Here is a 14,052-nt window from a genome sequence, read left to right as displayed (position 1 = left end):
CGCACCAATGGCATTAAACACTTTAGGGAAAGTATGTAAAGCCTAAATACGGACGGCTTTTCGTTCGTCTGAAAGACAGTCCTCTTGAATGTGTTGGAAGTCCTCTTGAATGTGTTGGAAGCTAGCTTGCTCGGTTAGTTGGTCCGGAGCATAGTTCCAGCTCTTGCGGGGGCATAGAGTGGTTACCAGAAAACTAGATCACGACTGGTGAATTCCACGCTGAAGCCCAGATCCCACGCACTGTCAACCAACTTCCGTGTTGTGTTCTGCCGGATTTGTCGTTGGGCGAGACTGCAGAAGAACACACCTGTCTCCTGGAGGTTAGTACCAGCCTTCTAACCGCAGCGTCAACTCGCTTATCAGTATTCACTATAGCCGACATATTCGTCTCATGAGAATCAGACAACTCTATTGATATTCAAGACAATTCTCATTTAATATTCAGACTCAGTTGCACATTTTTAATTAGATTACACGTTTCGATCACTCAGGATCGTCTTCACATCTAGGTAGTTGCGTCAGCAATCCCTCTCGTTTATTCAGAACCACATACCACAGTACTCTGATATGTTCTTCCGAAAAGACAAGACGGCTTGCTGATACACCTACTCAGAACTGGAGAACACACTGAATGATCTAAATAATTAATCTAATTTAAATATGCAACTGAGACTGAAAAATACATGAGATTTATGATAAATAGGCTTCAGTTATCACTTCTGCTGTACTCACTGGGCTGAACGGTGGCGCCTAAAACCCTTCTGCCAAGAAAAAGCCGTTGGCATTACCAAGAATCGAAAGCGTGTCTGACGCTTTGCACTTCAGCTGTGAAGTAGCTCAAGTCGAACGGCTCAAACGGAATAAAACTAATTTTACAATACACTTAAAACTGTGTGTTTATTCACAACCGATGTTTGAAAGTTAATAAATCGTAATTCTACAGAGACGGAAGTCGCTGATAAGGCGAAGTCGTGTGACTCACAGTAATGACCAGTAGATCGACCCTGGGCATAACAGAAGTACTATGTTACCAAAAGGTAAACTTCTGCTTCAAACAAGATGTGTTAAAACATTCAGTACTGGCAGGGTTACATTTCCCAGGATATAAGTGCACACATCAAAAAAAAGTTTGGCATCACCCCGGTTAAAAGAACTCCTGAAGATAGACCTTGACTGTGGATATTGTATCACAGACACAGTCCCTTTGCTGTTCACAGATTTTACTAAATCGGCCCAAAGATCTAAACGACCATGCATGAGCAACACATACTAGACGGAGGGATTCCGACAGCCGATCAGTTCCAGTCATTCCACGAGGAAAGAGGTACACGGCTTGTGTTCTCTGCAGTTCAACCATGCCTAGATAGTAAATACCGCGGTTCGATCGCATCCGCATTGTTCCTTTGTGCCAGGAAGAGTTCTCAACAAGGGAAGTGTCCAGGCGTCTGGAAGTGAACCAAAGCGACGTTGTCCGGACATGCAGACGATACAGAGAAACTGTCGATGAAATGCCTCGCTCAGGCCGCCCAGGGGCTACAACTGCAGTGGATGACCGCCACCTAAGGATTATGACTCGGAGGAACCGTGACAGCAACGCCACCATGTTGAATAATGCTTTCCGTACAGCCACAGGACGTCGTGCTACGACTCAAACTGAACGCAATAGGCTGCATGATGCGCAACTTCACTTCCGACGTCCATGGCGAGGTCCACCTTTGCAGCCACGACACCATGCAGCGCGGTACAGATGGGCCCAACAACATGCCGAATGGACCGCTCAAGATTGGCATCACGTTGTCTTGGCCGATGAGTGTCGCGTATGCCTTCAATCAGACAATCGTCGGAGACTTGTTTGGAGGCAACCCGGTCAGGCTGAACGCCTTACACACCCTCCGGTGGGTGCAGCAAGGAGGAGGTTTCCTGCTGTTTTGGGGTGGCATTATGTGGGGCCGACGTACGCTGCTGTTGGTCATGGAAGGCGCCGTAACGGCAGTACGATACATGAATGCCGTCCACCGACCGATAGTGCAACCATATCGGCAGCACAAAGGCAAGGCATTCGTCTTCATGGACGACAATTCTCGCCCCCAACGTGCACATTTGTGGATGACTTCCTTCAGGATATCGACATGGCTCGACTAGAGTGGCCAACGTGTTCTCCAGACATGAACCCTATCGAACATGCCGTGGATAGATTGAAAAGGGCTGTTTATGGACGACGTGACCCACCAAGCACTCTGAGGGATCTACGCCGAAGCGCCGTTGAGGAGTGGGACAATGTGGGCCTACAGTGCCTTGATGAACTTGTGGATAGTATGCCACGACGAATACAGGCATGCATGAATGCAAGAGGATGTGCTACTGGGTATCAGAGGTACCGGTGTGTACAGCAATCTGGATCACCACCTCTGAAGGTCTCGCTGTATGATGGTATAACATGCAATGTGTGGTTTCCATGAACAATAAAAGGGGAGGAAATGATATTTATGTTGGTCTCTGTTCCAGTTTTCTCTACAGGTTCCGGAACTCTCGGAATCGAGGTGATGCAAAACTCTATTTGATGTGTGCAGCTGTGCTGTTGTGAGTTGTTCTTCACTTATTCGTATCAGGTGTGAATGTTATGTGCAGTAATAATTAAAAAGCAACAGAAGAACTTAATCGTCACGGCTGATAGTTTGCAGTGTTCGTGAAGACCACTTAGCTCCTCACTTTCAGATGATACACGACGACATTGTTACTCTCGGTACAAACGTGCTTTCATTATAAAGTTCTTGGTCAGAGTAGTCAATAGGTAGAGACCACAAAAGTTCTGTTTCAGAAAGGACTGGCCGTAACACATGAAGCCGTTGCATATCAAGGTGGATCTTCGATTCAAGTCCAGTACGGTGTCTGTTTTGTGCTCATTTAACCGGCCACAGAACGATAATTACCATAACGTATGATATGACCATCTGTAGGAACGTATAATTGTGATTAGAAACTACAATTTGTTAAATACATATGAAAATGGCTAAATGTAAGTAAATGTGATTCAGTTCTTTTCCGGTTAGTGGCTCTTTCATAAAATCACCTTATGCGCCCCTCAACAAGCAAAAGGCATAAAAATAAGGTTGAAATAAATCAGGAAGCTCTCATGCCACTTTTCGCAAGTTAATCAATTAGGCAGCTGCGTTATTCCATACTGGTAAATGTGGCATAAAGTGAGCATAATCAAGAGCAGAAGACCGTAGTTACTACTTTTTTGGCTACTTAAGTATCTAAAACAGGCTCCAAAGACCTTGATTACTTCCCGATACTGTAAGAAGCTTGACACAATGGCAGCAGTTATGACCATGGACAATTGATTCCCTTTTACAAGACAATTGTTGCGTAGCTTATCTGAAACGCCACACTCAGCAGCTGAGCCGCAGAACTTCGCAGACCGCCAGCTCCTGTCAGCACTTCTCTCCCATTCACAGACGCGCCCCTGCGTGCGCTGCATGCCTTCTAAAGAGCAGAGGACGTACCAGCTGAACTGTTCTTTGAGCCGAATTCGAGGCGTGCGAGGATAGCTTACTGTAAGAACGGTACGTGCAGAAGACTGCTTTTTATGGATCAAAACTTTCATAAGATTCTCGATAATGTATCGTGGTTATCTTCCATTTTCGGAATAATAAGCCTCTGACGAAGAAATCTTCCCCCATGAACCATGGACCTTGCCGTTGGTGGGGAGGCTTGCGTGCCTCAGCGATACAGATGGCCGTACCGTAGGTGCAACCACAACGGAGGGGTATCTGTTGAGAGGCCAGACAAACATGTGGTTCCTGAAGAGGGCAGCAGCCTTTTCAGTAGTTGCAGGGGCAACAGTCTGGATGATTGACTGATCTGGCCTTGTAACATTAACCAAAACGGCCTTGCTGTGCTGGTTATGCGAACGGCTGAAAGCAAGGGGAAACTACAGCCGTAATTTTTCCCGAGGACATGCAGCTTTACTGTATGATTAAATGATGATGGCGTCCTCTTGGGTAAAATATTCCGGAGGTAAAATAGTCCCCCATTCGGATCTCCGGGCGGGGACTACTCAAGAGGACGTCGTTATCAGGAGAAAGAAAACTGGCATTCTACGGATCGGAGCATGGAATGTCAGATCCCTTAATCGGGCAGGTAGGTTAGAAAATTTGAAAAGGGAAATGGATAGGTTAAAGTTAGATATAGTGGGAATTAGTGAAGTTCGGTGGCAGGAGGAACAAGACTTTTGGTCAGGTGATTACAGGGTTATAAATACAAAATCAAATAGGGGTAATGCAGGAGTAGGTTTAATAATGAATAAAAAAATAGGAGTGCGGGTTAGCTACTACAAACAGCATAGTGAACGCATTATTGTGGCCAAGATAGACACAAAGCCCATGCCTACTACAGTAGTACAAGTTTATATGCCAACTAGCTCTGCAGATGATGAAGAAATTGATGAAATGTATGACGAGATAAAAGCAATTATTCGGTTCGTGAAGGGAGACGAAAATTTAATAGTCATGGGTGACTGGAATTCGTCAGTAGGAAAAGGGAGAGAAGGAAATAAAGTAGGTGAATATGGATTGGGGGGAAGAAATGAAAGAGGAAGCCGCCTTGTAGAATTTTGCACAGAGCATAACTTAATCATAGCTAACACTTGGTTCAAGAATCATAAAAGAAGGTTATATACCTGGAAGAATCCTGGAGATACTAAAAGGTATCAGATAGATTATATAATGGAAAGACAGAGATTTAGGAACCAGGTTTTAAATTGTAAGACATTTCCAGGGGCAGATATGGATTCTGACCACAATCTATTGGTTATGAACTGCAGATTGAAACTGAAGAAACTGCAAAAAGGTGGGAATTTAAGGAGATGGGACCTGGAGAAACTGAAAGAACCAGAGGTTGTAGAGAGTTTCAGGGAGAGCATAAGGGAACAATTGACAGGAATGGGGGAAAGAAATACAGTAGAAGAAGAAAGGGTAGCTCTGAGGGATGAAGTAGTGAAGGCAGCAGAGGATCAAGTAGGTAAAAAGACGAGGGCTAATAGAAATCCTTGGGTAACAGAAGAAGTATTGAATTTAATTGATGAAAGGAGAAAATATAAAAATGCAGTAAATGAAGCAGGCAAAAAGGAATACAAACGTCTCAAAAATGAGATCGACAGGAAGTACAAAATGGCTAAGCAGGGATGGCTAGAGGACAAATGTAAGGATGTAGAGGCTTGTCTCACTTGGGGTAAGATAGATACTGCCTACAGGAAATTTAAAGAGACCTTTGGAGAGAAGAGAACCACTTGTATGAATGTCAAGAGCTCAGATGGCAACCCAGTTCTAAGCAAAGAAGGGAAAGCAGAAAGGTGGAAGGAGTATATAGAGGGTCTATACAAGGGCGATGTACTTGAGGACAATATTATCGAAAAGGAAGAGGATGTAGATGAAGTTGAAATTGGTGATAAGATACTGCGTGAAGAGTTTGACAGAGCACTGAAAGACCTGAGTCGAAACAAGGCCCCGGGAGTAGACAACATTCCATTAGAACTACTGATGGCCTTGGGAGAGCCAGTCATGACAAAACTCTACCATCTGGTGAGCAAGATGTATGAGACAGGCGAAATACCCACAGACTTCAAGAAGAATATAATAATTCCAATCCCAAAGAAGGCAGGTGTTGACAGATGTTAAAAGTACCGAACTATCAGTTTAATAAGTCACAGCTGCAAATTACTAACGCGAATTCTTTACAGACGAATGGAAAAACTGCTAGAAGCGGACCTCGGGGAAGATCAGTTTGGATTGCGTAGAAATGTTGGAACACGTGAGGCAATATTAACCTTACGACTTATCTTAGAAGAAAGGTTAAGAAAAGGCAAACCTACGTTTCTAGCATTTGTAGACTTAGAGAAAGCTTTTGACAACGTTATTTGGTATATTCTCTTTCAAATTCTGAAGGTGGCAGGGGTAAAATACAAGGAGCGAAAGGCTATTTACAATTTGTACAGAAACCAGATGGCAGTTATAAGAGTCGAGGGGCATGAAAGGGAAACAGTGGTTGGGAAAGGAGTGAGACAGGGATGTAGCCTCTCCCCGATGTTATTCAATCTGTATATTGAGCAAGCAATAAAGGAAACAAAAGAAAAATTCGGAGTAGGTATTAAAATTCATGGAGAAGAAGTAAAAACGTTGAGGTTCGCCGATGACATTGTAATTCTGTCAGAGACAGCAAAGGACTTGGAAGAGCAGTTGAACGGAATGGACAGTGTCTTGAAAGGAGGATATAAGATGAACATCAACAAAAGCAAAACGAGGATAATGGAATGTAGTCGAATTAAATCGGGTGATGCTGAGGGGATTAGATTAGGAAATGAGACACTTAAAGTAGTAAAGGAGTTTTGCTATTTAGGGAGTAAAATAACTGATGATGGTCGAAGTAGAGAGGATATAAAATGTAGACTGGCAATGGCAAGGAAATCGTTTCTGAAGAAGAGAAATTTGTTAACATCTAGTATAGATTTAAGTGTCAGGAAGTCGTTTCTGAAAGTATTTGTATGGAGTGTAGCCATGTATGGAAGTGAAACATGGACGATAACCAGTTTGGACAAGAAGAGAATAGAAGCTTTTGAAATGTGGTGCTACAGAAGAATGCTGAAGATAAGGTGGGTAGATCACGTAACTAATGAGGAGGTATTGAATAGAATTGGGGAGAAGAGAAGTTTGTGGCACAACTTGACTAGAAGAAGGGATCGGTTGGTAGGACATGTTTTGAGGCATCAAGGGATCAGTAGCATTGGAGGGCAGCGTGGAGGGTAAAAATCGTAGAGGGAGACCAAGAGATCAATACACTAAGCAGATTCAGATGGATGTAGGTTGCAGTAGGTACTGGGAGATGAAGAAACTTGCACAGGATAGAGTAGCATGGAGAGCTGCATCAAACCAGTCTCAGGACTGAGGACCACAACAACAACAACAACGACGAAGAAATCAAACCGAGTGATTGGAAAAAAATACAGGTCAGTCTTATCTACAAAAAGGGAAACCGAAGTAATCTACAAAACTGTTGTCCACTGTCAGTGACGTCTCTGTGTTACAAAGCGTGTCACTCCCATGAGTCGTCAGGCGCATTTAATCTTGTGTTTCCGCAGACATTTGCAATTTAGTTCTTGCGATATACAGTTGGAGTCAGCACAAACAAATACTGCTCACCTCGTCTTCCATGAAAAGCCTGGCGTCGTAGGAAAGCATTCGTTTTTCCCTTTACAAACGAAATGCCTTTACAGTGGAATTTGACGTGCCAGTTCAACAGAGCGGTCCAAAATCAGTCAGTGACGCCTCTGTATTACAAAGAGTGTCTCTCCCATGAGTCGTCAGGCGCATATTCACTTGTGTTTCGGCAGACATTTGCAATTTAGTTTTTTGAATATACAGCTGGAGTCATCGCAAACAAATGCTGCTCACCACGTCTTCCATACGACGCCTGGCGCGTAGGAAAGCATTCGTTTCTCCGTTTACAGACGAAATGCGTTTAATGTGGAATTTGACGTGCCAGTTCAACAGAGCGGCCAAAAATGAGTCTAGTGCGATATTCCTTCTATCGATATGCATCGTTAACAGGACAATAAAACACGAAGAACAGCCAGTGCTGCGGCAGCGACTGAGCAACACGCTTCTTCATGACGGAAGCAGTCAGCGCTGAACATGGCGGTGCAGTCATTGCTGAAGTACTGGCCGTTCTTCGTGTTTCTCTGTCCTGTTAATGATGCATATCGATAAAAGGAGTATCGCACTAGACTAATTTGGGACTGCTCTGTTGGCACATCAAATTCCACTTTAAAAGGAAACAAACGACGTTTTCCGTTGCCCCTGGGTGTCTTATAAACGTGATGAGCAGGTTACGTTTGAGCTGACGCCAGCTCTAAGTTGCAAAAAGGAAATTGCAAATACCTGCAGAAACAGCAGAGAAACTGCGCCTGATGGCTCATGGGACAGACATCAGGTATACCATTACAAATTCTGAGTTCAAATACACTGCTGGCCACCGTAAATGCAACACCCTGAAGGAAGCATCCGAATCGAGAGAAATTTACACCATGAGTTTGCAGCGATGAGATATGCAACTGATTAGAATTTCAGCGCAGACGCACATCACGCGCGCCCGTGGCGCCACCTCATAGCGCCATTTAAGGCTTGGCGATTTCGACGAGTGTACGTTCGGCACGTGTGTTTACCTTGTGGTTGTTTCACAAGACGATCAGTTATGCCTCGTAGACAACAGCGAACATCTTTTGATCAAGTATCCGAGTTCGACAGAAGAAGGATAGTGGCTTACCGAGATTGTGGATTATCATACAGAGAAATCGCTAGTCGTGTTGGACGAAACCAAACAACTGTAATGCGGATATGTGACCGTTGGATGCAGGAGGGTACGACGGACCGACGTGGTCGATCGCATTCACCTCGGTGCACCACTGCACGTGCTGATGGGCAAATTGTGCGCATGGCAGTGACGGATCGCTCAGTGACATCCCGAACCATAGCACAGTACATTGTGTCTGTAACGCATCATCCAGTGTCTGCGCGTACCATTCGACGCCGTTTACAGCAGAGTGGTCTGACCGCAAGACGTCCATTGCTTCGTCTACCATTGACGCAGAACCACAGACGTCTACGTCGCCAATGGTGTGATGACAGACGGATGTGGACGGCAGAATGGAATGACGTTGTCTTTACTGACGAGGTACGCTTCTGTCTGCAGCACCACGATGGTCGGATTCGAGAGTGGAGACACCGTGGAGAGAGGATGCTGGACAGCTGCATTATGCACCGCCACACTGGTCTTGCACCGGGTATTATGGTATGGGGCGGTATTGGATATTACGCTCGCATGCCTCTAGTACGCATTGCCGGTACTTTAAATAGCGGCGCTACATATCCGAGGTGCTGGAGCCAGTTGTCCTTCCTTACCTTCAGGGCTCGGCCACAGCCATATTTGAACAGGATAATGCGCGACCACACGTAGCACGCATTGTCCAAAGGTTCTTCGTCAATAACCAGATTGAATTGCTTCCCTGGCCGGCTCGCTCTCCGGATCTTTCGCCGATAGAAAACATGTGGTCCATGGTTGCTCAACGAGTGCCCCAGATTACATCCCCAGCTGCCACACCAGATGATCTTTGGCAACGTGTGGAAGCTGCTTGGGCTGCTGTACCCCAGGAACACATCCAACGTCTCTTTGACTCAATGCCGAGACGTGTGGCAGCGGTGATCTCCAACAACGGCGCCTACTCTGGCTACTGATTCTGGCAGGAACCACATGCCACAGACGTCTGTAAACGTAATCATTTGATACTTGGTCAACATGTTATCTACAAAATAAATTTTGTTGTGCTACCGCTTGTCTTTCTTGGTGTTGCATTTACGATGGCCAGCAGTGTATAATGAGCTATTTCGACGGAATGACTTCATTCATGCTAACTAGTTAGGATTTCGAAAGTGTCGATGTTTCGTAATCCAGCTCGTTGTCTTGGATGGAGGGCTCTCGACAGAAGTTACTTCAGGCTCGACACAGGGAAGCGTGTTGTTAGTATTATGCTAATGACTTGGTAGAAAATATTAATAGCAGCATCGGACATTTCACGGATGGTGTCATTATCTGTAATGAAGTGCTATCTGACGAAGCCCCATAAATATTCAGTTTCATCTTGATAGGATTTCAAATTGGTGGGAAGATTGACAACTTGTTTTAAAAGTACAGAGATGTAAAACAATCCAATTCACACAAAAATTGGTATTACATGACTACAAAATCAATGATTCAAAATTAGAATCAGTCAGCTCATACAAAAACCTGAAGGTGCCAATTTGTACAGATACGAACCGGAATCTTGACATAGGCTCAGTCAGTGGTAAGCTGGGTGCCAGACTTCGGTTTATTCGCAAGATACCAGGGAAGTTCTGTCAGTCTGCAGAGGAAACTGCTTACAGCTCGCTTGAGCGTCCCAGCTTAGAATATTGCCCAACTGTATGGGACCCGTATCAGACAGGACTAACACGTGATATTTGTTATACACAAAGAAGGGCTGCACGAATGCTCACACGTTTGTTTGCGTCATGTGAGAGCGTCTCGAAGACTGTGAAACACTTCAACTGGCAGCCTTTTGAAGATACATGCAAAATATCCCTCGAAAGCGAACTTACGAAATTTCAAGAATCAGTAGTAAGTGAAGAATCCACAAATATTCTTCAACTTCCTACGCATTGCCCCCGAACAACGGTGAAGACAAATTTAGACCAATTACAGCACGCACCACATACGGGATTCGATCATGTGGTACCACATTACTTAGCCTGTGCCATGCACTTCTGTGGATTGAAAAGTATGTAAGATTTGCAGAATTTACGTTACAGCCACTACCAAAACGAAATGACTTTTAGAAACGAAGGGGAATGAAGACTTAAATAAATACATTTATTTCGGTTTTTTAAAAACTAATGTGAAACATGGTTGTAACTCTCAATTGGAGCGAAAGAAGTCTCAAAGGAGTGCATGTTTTACGGAGAGGTAACTGGGGTGATCCCGGGGATATGGACTACTGGATGAGATGGCCAGCTCGCAAGTTTCCAAGTAAACCTCTTCAACACGCCACCGGCGATCTTGTATCAACGTGGCGAACTGCTTCAATGTGAAAATTTTCTTTCCACCTCCAATAAACGTTCTCCACACCAGCGTCATGTTGCGTAGCCTCACTTGTGTCTAATATTAGTTGAGTCACGTATCTTACCACCAAAAATATTTTTTTTTCAGGCAACTGTCAACAGGACTGACATACTTGGAGAAATTCCAGGTATACTTCGTGCTCTCTTACAGTACCTTTATCTACTACCTGCCCGACTCTTAGCTGTCTGCGCGTCTGACTGACAAGCAGCGGCCCCGGGTTCGATTCCCGGCCGAGCCGGAGATTTTCTCCGCTCGGGGACTGACTGTTGTGTGGTATTCATCATCACCTCGTCATCATCGACACGGAAGATACCCAATGTGGCGTCAACTGAAAAGACTTGCAAATCTGCGACCGAACTTCCCCAAGTGGGGACTCCCGGTCATCAATGCTATACAATCATTATTACTACTAGCTTAGATTATGGATCATCTTCGCAGTGGAACAATATCCATTGTGAGAACTCCAAAGGCATATATGCTGTTTAACTAGGAAAGTAACAATGACGTATAGTTTTCTGGACAAATAGCATATATGCCATGTGAAGTTCTCACAACAGATACCTTTTCCACTGTGAAGATGCTCCATGATCGAAACCGGTTGAGAATAAATGTATTGTAAGACAGCACAGAGTGTATTATGCATTTCTCGGTTAGACGTCTACAGCAACTGTAGCAGCTGTTCACTTCTAAGCGGGCATATCAAATATTATATAGGCTTTGTAAGCATTGTAAATGGTGCATATTCACCATCAAGCTAAATGCGTTTTGTTAAATGAATTACTTCATCCTGATCAAGTGTTCAGCGGTGTAAATGTAAACAAGGCGAAACTCAAACATGTAGCCAGTAATTTCATACTAAACTCATTAGTGAAACAACTTCGCCTGCAAACAAGCTTCACGCGGAGGGTCTGAGGAATAGCAAGTGCGGAGACCCTGATAACACGGGGTCCATCGATAACAATAAAAAGTGGACATTACAATGTTTTCCCTGTTCCAACAACAAACAAGTGAGATCTTCATCAGCAGAGCTTAATGTTGTACAAAATAAATCAGTAAGGGATAACTTCAACTATTTCTAAAACTACTACATATATCCAAATAAAGTTGTTAACAAAGTAGTAAGTAAAGAGTCAAATACTTAACTGTGTGTATGACGGTTTTCGTGGGTAATCAAAACTATAAAATCTTCACTGTTTCTTGTCGCGAAAGAACGCAGCGTAAACGCGACCTCTTGGAAAGGTTGCTCTGTCTAATGAAGTGTTACCTGATATTTGCAATATCGTGGTAATAATTTACATATGGACTGATTGTCGCATAAAGCAGTGATCTCTGCTGGCGTCTTGCTGTAATCACTTTGTTTAGTCAACGACTGTGCTGAGATGAGACTGAGCAGCTGTGAGACTGTTATTTTATGCGGGTCGCATTCAAATCAGACGGAACGCAGTTCCGGTCGTTCGGGAACTTGAGTCCGATAGTAGATACTGCGCATAGCACTGGAGTCACGTGCTGAGGGAGTCCCAGAAGAGAACGGAGCCTTTGTGATGCAACACAAAGATACTGAAAATTATGTGGGCTGACAAGATTGAATCGGCGAAGAAAGCAACTGACTGTAGGAAGGGGCAGGATAATAGCAGAAGTGTTAAGACATCAGGGAGTTCAAAGACTCTAAAGCTTGCTGTACAAGGCAAAAACTGTAGGGAAAGATAGAGACTGGAATATTTCCAAGAAATAATTGAGGACGTTGAGCAGAAGTGCTGTTCTGAGATGATGAGATTGGCGCACGAGAGGACGTCACGACAGACCCCATCAAATCAGTCAGCAGACAGCAGGGGAAAAAATATTTAAGCTTTTTACTGGATACTCACCGAGGACTCGTTCTTCCATTTGTGCAGGCGACCCAGGATTCCGGAGGAGACCGACAGCTGGCCCTCGGACGGCGGCTGCGGCACACAGAAAGACACACATCAGCACCAGAACCAGAGCCGAGCCCCACCAGCTGCTTCGCCCCGGCTGGGGCGGCGTGCTTCTCCCTCTGCAAGCGCGGCGTTCCCCAGAAAGCACATGACACACAATTTTTTTCCATTCCATTGGCGCAAGGTGGTGCAGGCACCGGTTTTTAATTATTTCGGAATAGAAACAGTCTTGGTTGCAATCAAGACTGTTTCAATTCTGAAACACGTACCGTACAATATGACAGAAACTGAAAAACAAATATACTAAGTCTACTAGTATGAAACATAGCAATTTACTGGAGGAAGAAGCTTTTAAGAAGCATTGTGTGGTAGTGAAACATGGACTGTGGGAAAACCAGAAGAAAATCGAAGCAGGCTATGAAATTATCACAGTCCGGCCGTACATTAAGAGCGCGATGCGCTGCTACCAGTGTGATCCTTTCAACCACTCTCGAATGTCTTGTGGACAGCCAGACAAATGTGTAGCCTGTGGTAGCGATGGGCACGAGGGCGATTGTCCGCCTCCTTCTCCCTGACGGCCGTGCCGCCTCCTCTCGGGACTGTCCCCTGTATCTTGATGAGCGGGCTGTCCAAGAGATGCGGATAAAGGAAGAAGTGCCTTATCCAGTAGCTCGCAAGTTATTGGCTAGTCGCAAATCCAGTGTTCTCCAGTCTGGTACTTATAGTTCTGTTCTTGCTACCTCTCGCTCCATGGAGGACATGGCAACGCAGGCGTGCGACGTCAAATTCAACACTGAGGTTGTGAAATCGCCCAGTATCAAGGTAGCATCGCCATCCCCCTGTGCAACAAGCCGTCAGACTATCACCTCAAGGGGCGAAGCCACCAGCTACACATTCAGTAGGCAGGAAAGGACAGGAGGAGTATTCCCGTGAAGAGTTCCTCCATCCCTCCAGTCAAACAACACCCGAATCTTCGCGTAGCCGGAAAGGCTCGGAGAAGTCCACTAAAGCGAAATGGGCTTCTCCTTCGCCACGTGATACTTTAGCCTTGCCGGCCTCTGTGTTGCCGGTGCGAACCACCAACCGTTTTTCAGCCGATGCTTCTGTGGGCCCGATGTAGCAGGATGCTCCTGCTTCTGTGCCATGTAGTAGCTGGCTGTTACTAGGCAGCCGCCGAGGTGACACCCCAACATCTCTTCCTCATCATGACTCTCCTCCAATGGAATATTCGCGGCCTTCGATGCCACAAAGAGGATATACGACTCCTTTTAGCATCGCATCGTCCCCTTGTGCTCTGCCTTCAGGAAACGAAATTGCGCCCTCACGACCACTTTGAGCTTTGAACTTCCCCCTGTAGTCTGGATTCCATCTCATGGGGGCGTCATGCTGCTCATGCGGGATGGCATTCATAGAAAACCCATCTCCCTGACTA

General features: G+C 45.0%; 1 protein-coding gene across 1 annotated transcript in view; it reads right to left on the bottom strand.

Moving 5' to 3' along the window:
- LOC126260276 (atrial natriuretic peptide receptor 1-like) overlaps positions 1–14,052 on the bottom strand; it is an 875,013-nt gene that overhangs the window by 401,960 nt on the left and 459,001 nt on the right. Inside the window, exon 3 of the mRNA XM_049957602.1 lies at positions 12,573–12,647. Coding sequence (XP_049813559.1) covers positions 12,573–12,647 — 75 coding nt within the window. The remainder of the gene's footprint in view (positions 1–12,572; positions 12,648–14,052) is intronic.

This window comes from Schistocerca nitens, chromosome 5 (assembly GCF_023898315.1).
Source record: "Schistocerca nitens isolate TAMUIC-IGC-003100 chromosome 5, iqSchNite1.1, whole genome shotgun sequence".
Taxonomy (NCBI): Eukaryota; Metazoa; Arthropoda; class Insecta; order Orthoptera; family Acrididae; genus Schistocerca; species Schistocerca nitens.
This window is presented reverse-complemented; position numbering and strand designations above follow the sequence as displayed.